The sequence below is a fragment of the Theropithecus gelada genome, chromosome X, assembly GCF_003255815.1.
Source record: "Theropithecus gelada isolate Dixy chromosome X, Tgel_1.0, whole genome shotgun sequence".
In the NCBI taxonomy this organism is placed as follows: Eukaryota; Metazoa; Chordata; class Mammalia; order Primates; family Cercopithecidae; genus Theropithecus; species Theropithecus gelada.
In genome coordinates, this window is record NC_037689.1 from 2,292,530 (window position 1) to 2,300,033 (window position 7,504).

Sequence of the window (7,504 nt, forward strand, 5' to 3'; positions counted from 1 at the left end):
GTTTCTTGCTCTGTAGTACTTACCACTATGTGAACTTGTCTTTTACATTGTTTATTTTCTGTCTTACTCCACTAGAATAAAAACTTTGAATGCAGGAATCTTGTCTATCTAATTCATTCTAGTAATGCAGTGCCTATGAAAGGGTCTGGAACATAGGAGACACTCTATAAACATTGTGGAGCAAGTGAATTATTGCATGACAATTTTATATTTTCAAATAACCTATTATAAATCCCTTTGCATTTGTTGGTCCTTTTTTCTGTATTGCCAGTTTTCTTTCCTATTGTTTTATTTTTTCACAAAACTTAGACATATGTTTTGCTATATATTCTACTAATTTTCTATTTTTTCACTTCATCAGTCTCTGCATATTTTAGTTACTTCCTTTAAGTTTCCACGGCTATCTATAATGATAATTTCTGGCTAATTTTTAAGGGAAATAGTCATTACTATAAATTTATCTTTGAATAGAGTTCTGGCTGGAACTGGCACATTTTAATATGTTGTGTCCTCATTGCTATCATTTCTCAAGTTCTCTGTTGTTAATTTTTTCTTATTTTCTTTTTGATTCAATAACTTCTTGGAAGATTGCTAAAAATTTATAAATACTGGGGGAAGGCCAGACAAAGCACATATATATTCTTAAATAAAAGATAGTCTTCTTTATCTGGAAAGGTTCTTTTATATCAGGACAGGTAACATTAAGAAGGAAGAATGTGGCAACATTGAGAGAAGACAAAGATACCTACCTCATCAACAAAATAGGCACCATCAACCCTCAAAATAGATGGAATGAGAAATGTCACAATTGGATTGCATTCACTTGTTATCGCAGCATTGTTTGAAACAGCAAAAATAGCTGGGGGAAAATCTTGAATGTCTATCAATACCAGAACTGTTGAATACATTGTGTTTATGTATCACTTGAAATAGTCTACAATTATAAAGAAGATGTTTTAGAAATATGTATAGATGTGTCGTTGCACACAAATGTAAAGAGTATGATCCCACTTATGTTAAAAAGTGAGAAGGACTTCCAAATTCCAATGTTTACGTTTATATTTATATATTGTTGTAGTATCATACAAAATGGTTTGGAAGAACATATACCAGGGATTTAACACTGGTGAAGTGTGACTGAAGATGGAACGTGAGAACACTGGGATGTCCTGAGAGGTGGCAAGGAGAAAAAGGAAATGAGATAGAGAAAGGTCTATTTCATTCATCATAGATCTTTTCATTGTTAAAAAGATCGCAGTAAACCATATTAATTTTTGGTAATTTTGAAAGATAGTCTTAACTAATATTAATGCATGAAATTTAAAAATAAGTGATTAGAATGCTATTTTTTATTCTCACAAGATTGAATATCAGGATCACCTCTTTAAGACAGAGAAATCTAAAGTATATGGAAAGTAATACATGTGAGGTGGAGAGACTGGAGTCCGGAAGCCTACCTCTTCCTTTGAGGGAAATATAAGAGGCTCATCACTTTGTTGATAGCGTTTATTTAGGGAGTTATTTACTAATCCTGGTATATTTTTTCTTGTAGTGCAAATGAGAATGATGCCTTTTTACCTCATGCTTGTTTTTTAGATAGCTCCTTATTCCTTATTTGCAACTGAATACTGGATTTTTTAAGTCTGGAAGTAATGTCCCATTTCCTGATATGGGAGCTGGTTGGATGAATGAGTGCCTGAGAATGTATTGTTTCATATAACTTAAAAGTATAACAGTATTGTCTAGGGATACTATACAATTTAAGTCTGGGAATGCTAAGCCATTTAAGATGCCTTCAACTGTAAGTAACAGAAAACCCAGATTCAAATTGCTTTAACTATAAAGAAACTTGTTACCTCATAACTTGGAGTCAGAAGTAGGACTCCAGGGATGGTATGATCAACAGCAAAACGATAAGATCAAAGCGCACAGAGTATTCCTATTCTCTCTTCTTCCATCTTCATTACATAAGTTTTGCCCTCAGGATGATTACAGATATTCCAAAGGTCATATAAAGATATAGCATCATCCTAAAAAAGAAAAGGGAACATTATTTCCTGTTTCTTTTCTTAAGAGTAAAGAAATTTTTTTCAGAAGTCTTCCAGCAGATATACTATGATGCTTAATTGACTAGGATTAGATCACATGCCCAATGCCAAATCAATCACTTACAGGAAGAATGGCATCACCATAACTAGCTTAGACTAACCTTCTAAAGTGAGATGAATATTCAAAAGTCAGTCAGTGGCCATAACCACCTACATGTACAGAATGTGTCACTAGGACAGTCTCCCTCTTTTTGCATAGGCTGGCTCCATTCTGTTCTTTGGGGTACCTTCATTCTCAATCTATTGATGAGAATAGAGTGAATAGAGCAGCTTAATCCTCATATCCTTTCGGGTTCACTCTCTTCCAATGGAAACTGCCACATGCCTAGGAGTTTGTGTCTCATTGGCTTTGACTAGGTTGGATGCTTATTCCTAAACTAATCATTGCAACAGTAATTCCATACCCTGAAAAGTCAGACTTGTTGTTCCCAAGAGGAAAATTGTGGCACTATTACCAGAAGAACGGTGATAAGATGCTAGGCTGCAGTATCAATTGATGTCTATTACAATTAAATATATTTTTGCAGCTCAGCATCTATATAAACTTTTCCTGCTATATATACATGTCCAAATATTTCTCTAATTTTTACTTTGATCAGCTACTGATAGAGTATGAATTGCTGTCTATTTGGAAAATATCTTTGCAAGAATAACTGCTACTTTAACTTTTTAGACAACAGATTAGTTAATGATTGTTTTTGAACTTTAAATAAATTGAATAGAATAATGTGTGCCCCTTTGTTCTCTGGCTTCTTTTTTCAACATATTTGAGAGATTCATTCATGTTTTTCCATGTAGTTGTAGCTTGAATATTCTCACTACTGCATGATATTCCAATGTATGAATATACCCCAACATATCTAGTATATGGTTGATGGAAATGTAGGTGTTTTTTAGTTTGGAGTCATTACAAATAGTTAAACACATTTTTTTCTTTTTCAAACCACTATTGAGGTATGATTTACAGTCACAAAGCTGTGCCTATTTAATGTATACATCCTAAGGATGAACACATATATTTCATAATAAAAAATAGGGTTTGAGATTTTAGTAATAGGAGACTAAACAGTTCAAAACAACTTTCCCTAAAATCTGAACAAATTGAGTAAATCTGAACAAATATAGTAAAAAAGAAAATCCGCTCTCAATGGCATCTAAAAGCTGAGAAATACGAAATAATTATCTAGCTGAGATAGAAGGAGAACAGATCCAAGAGGCAAACAGGGCATTTGGTGAATGTTTTTCTACTGGGAAAGTTTACCCATTCTAGAGAGAACCACTGAAAGACTTAGATGCTCAACAGAACTTGTGACTGCTTGTTAAATCTATGAATACAGAATCTGGAGTCCAGAACCTTGGTAACTCCCTAACCCCTTACTTTTCATTGAAATTCCAGGGTTGAAATCCTAGGAGTAAGAGTTAACCATAACTTTAAAAAAGCCCTCGCTGAAACTACAACATATATGCAAATTGCTTCCCATAAAAATTGTATAAACTTTCACTTGCATCAGCACTAGATATGAACCCCTTTTTTCATCATCAATGACATTAAGTAACATTTTAATGTTCTTTCATACTTTGTTGAATCAAGATTATTATTTCTATTTTTCCTTGTAGACGTTATTTTACTAACTGTAGTTGGTCTGTTAACATCCGACTCATCCCCTCATTCAAATACCATAAGTATCTGAATAAGAAAGATACCATTAAGCAATGTTTTGTTTACAGAGTTTTTGGTTGGTTCATTTGCTTTCTGGTCAATTTTATTTGGCTGCTTTTTACCTTTTAATAAATCAAATATTGATATTGGTACAACATTAGTATACAACCTTTCTCAAAATATTTAAAGAATCATTTTAACATTCCTTAAAGAATACCCAGTGTTTCTCCACTGATTTATAAAACTATAACTTTTATCTAATTATTTCTTAGGAAGTTTTTTTTTGCAAAGCTTTCTATTCCGATACATAGATCTGATTACTCATTATTGTAGAAACATTATGTCAAATGTCCAGTACTGGGAGAAAAGCCAAATTATAAATCACTTTAAAATTGAGTTTTATGGACCAAGCACAAGATATGTAACAGGTGCTCAACAAATATTTGTTGAATGAAAAAATCGATTAGAAAGCATCTAATTTCCTGGAAAAATTAATAGACATGAAATTACAGATAAAAAACAATCTCAGTTTTGCAAAAGTTTAGGAAAAAGGGGGGAAAAACCTATGAGCATTAATATTTTGCTGTGAGGCCCTCAAAAATGGGAGATACGACTGCAGTTGATGATTTTCCTCTTAATATTAATTTCCCAAAATTTAGATAGTGCTCACATTGTACATGCACTTATCTTGCAATAAAGAAAAGGAAAAAAATCCCTTAAAAACAAAAACAAAAAAGTCAGGAAAGATCAGACAGGAAAAATTAGGTAGAGACTGAGTCAAAACGGCAGACTTACCATAGTGAATTTCTCTGTTTCAACTCCAAATCCTTTCAAAAAGAGGAAAGACATATTTAGGTGTAAAGAATAAATCCATAAGGGCAAGGGACTGGGCGCGGGGCGGGGTGGGGGAGCGGTGTGGGCGCGGGGCGGCGGCAAGGCGAATTCCAAGAAGATGGAAAGCAGATAGGGCAGGGGGACTAAGAAGGTGGGGGTGGGAATCAAGGGGCCCTGAAACGGGTGATGAAGGCGCCACAGGGTTCCGAGGACTACTGTGGCACCAACTACTCTGAATTTGGGAAGAGGCGGAGTCAGAGCCTATAGCTTCTCCAGGGCTCCAGGCTGTGTGGTGGGCGTGGGAGCCTGGTGGAGAGGAGGGCGCGGTGTTTGGCAGGAAGAGGAGGCCTCTCTCTGGGCAGGAAGCTGCGCTACGGAAAGAGGGAGGAGACTGCGGCGGCGACAGCAGGGACTGGTGGAATCCCGATGTGGCTGAGGGGCCGCCACCGCCAGCAGGGAGGCGGAGGGCTAGCAAGCCAAGCGGTGGCAACGCCGCTGCAGTCCTCTTTGCCTGCCTTGCCGCCCTCCTAGACACGCTCATCTACGGATCCTACCCTCCCAGCTCTTGCAAGCATTCACTCGGCCGGTCGCCTGCTGACCCTCCTTCGCCACAGGCTCATAGCGGAGGCAGCAGCGAGGTGTCCGATTTGGGCACGTGAGGCCCGCGATCCGCGGCGGTGGACGCCAGGCAGGGCAAGGCCATTAGTGGGCGCCAGAATGGAGAGGGGGATGGGAAGGAATCCAGCAGGAGACCTGGGGTGGAGGTGGGCGCCAGGCAAAAGTCGGGTGGGGGAGTGCGGTGAGCTACATGAAAAGGGGGTAAGAGCGGGAGCCAGACAAGGATTTGAAGGTGAGCTCCAGGAAGCAAGGGCGGTGGGTATCAGGGAAGTGGTTAAGGTAGGCAAGGTTTGTTGTGGACAGCAGCTGGGATACTCAGGGAAGGAGGTCAGTGGGTGCCGGTCAAGGCCGCTTTGCAGGGGATTGGGAGTGGACTCCAGTGGCAGCAAGGGGTTCGGGGAGGGCAGTGGGCTCTGAGCTAGGAGGACGTGGCCCAGCCACTTCTGCAGAGTTCCTAACCACAGACAGCTCTACTGCACCACTCCAGCCTTTCCCCACAGCCCAAAGGAACTTAAGAGGGAGAGCCCTGCAGGCATGCAGCCAGATTTCCAGCATTGCTTCCAGGCTCCTAGGGGAACCTTAGGCACTAGCTCAGAGTATATCCAGACATGGCTATAGGGAAAAGTTTGCCTCGTGGCACACTGGATATGTCTCTCTATCCTCTCTCCTCCCCCAGCAGGCATGAAGACCCCCAACGCACAGGAAGCCGAAGGGCAACAAACCAGGGCAGCTGCAGGACGGGCCACTGGGTCTGCAAACATGACAAAGAAAAAAGTCTCCCAAAAGAAGCAGAGAGGCAGACCTTCATCCCAGCCCCGCAGGAACATCGTGGGATGCAGAATTTCTCATGGATGGAAAGAAGGAGATGAGCCCATCACCCAGTGGAAAGGAACCGTTCTGGATCAGGTGCCTATAAATCCCTCTCTTTATCTGGTGAAATATGATGGAATTGACTGTGTTTATGGACTGGAACTTCACAGAGATGAAAGAGTTTTGTCTCTTAAAATTCTTTCTGACAGGGTGGCATCATCTCACGTTAGTGATGCCAACCTTGCAAATACCATAATTGGCAAAGCAGTGGAACACATGTTTGAGGGAGAGCATGGTTCTAAGGATGAATGGAGGGGTATGGTCTTAGCTCAAGCACCTATCATGAAAGCCTGGTTTTATATTACCTATGAGAAAGATCCTGTCTTGTACATGTACCAGCTTCTAGATGATTATAAGGAAGGTGACCTCCGCATCATGCCAGAATCCAATGAGTCTCCTCCAACAGAGAGGGAGCCAGGAGGAGTTGTAGATGGCCTGATAGGTAAGCATGTGGAATATACCAAAGAAGATGGCTCCAAAAGGATCGGCATGGTCATTCACCAAGTGGAAGCCAAACCCTCTGTGTATTTCATCAAGTTTGATGATGATTTCCATATCTATGTCTATGATTTGGTGAAAAAGTCCTAACTGTTAGGGTAAAATTTGGCACATGTGTGGAAACAAATGTATAATTTGTAGACATGCAAAAAATGTTGCCTTTCAGTGTATTGAAAGCTTATGGAATCCCTGATAACCCAACATCTTTGCCAGCATTAACTGTTGTTTTGCTCTAAAAAATACAAACTCGTGTGTACATGACATGCTGTGTGTAAGCGCTTTGTCTTGTTGGAAAGATCGGGTGTGTTCGGTGAATGGGGCATGAAAGGAAGGAACAGATGTCAGAGATCTTGTGGCTTAGAGGAAAATACACAGAATAAATTGAGTAGAGAGGAACACAAAGAAGCTTAGAAGAGATCCAGAGTAAAGAGGAGAAGGATCAACCTGACAGGGGTCTGAGGAGAGCCTAAAGGATACACAAAGGAAGAAGCTATGTGGGTTAGGGTGTTGGAGCAGTTAGAAGAAGAGGGCCACTGAGGAAGGAGGAATTCAAAGAAGAAAGACTGACAGAGGGAGTGGGAATACAGGAAAAGAGTTGTGGGGTGTGGGGCCCATGAGAAATGGGAAGGCCAAGGAAAATGTTGGACTTCTGGTAGTGTCTACATTGCTCTTCCTGGCTCTTCGCACAAAGGAAGTGGCATCTGTCAAAGATGCCAGATACATTGGAGGTTCCCTAGAATGGCATTCTGACAGGGATGACTCAGTCAAGTTAATCCGGAGCAAAGTTTCTAACCATAGAGCTTTTCCTCTTTCAGGGAGTTCAGGACGCTGCTACCTAGCAGAACCCCAGCCCTCAGCCTAAACACACTAATGTGGTGCACCACATGTGCTGGACTGTGGGCTGCCTCCTCACATT

At 40.3% G+C, this 7,504-nt stretch overlaps 1 protein-coding gene across 7 annotated transcripts; it reads left to right on the plus strand.

The window, feature by feature from the left end:
• Positions 1-4,976: 4,976 nt before the first annotated feature.
• On the plus strand, positions 4,977-6,849 carry LOC112615657 (spindlin-2B). 7 transcript variants are annotated; one of them, XM_025372494.1, is made up of 3 exons: positions 4,980-5,295; positions 5,900-6,126; positions 6,430-6,849. In XM_025372494.1, the coding sequence occupies exons 2-3, from the start codon at positions 5,902-5,904 to the stop codon at positions 6,676-6,678; spliced, it is 474 nt and encodes a 157-aa protein (XP_025228279.1). In that variant the 5' UTR covers positions 4,980-5,295; positions 5,900-5,901; the 3' UTR covers positions 6,679-6,849. The 7 variants fall into 7 exon arrangements, with proteins under 7 accessions (XP_025228276.1, XP_025228279.1, XP_025228280.1 ...); XM_025372495.1 differs by having other exon boundaries at positions 4,980-5,240; XM_025372491.1 differs by having other exon boundaries at positions 4,977-5,240; positions 5,897-6,849.
• Positions 6,850-7,504: the final 655 nt, after the last annotated feature.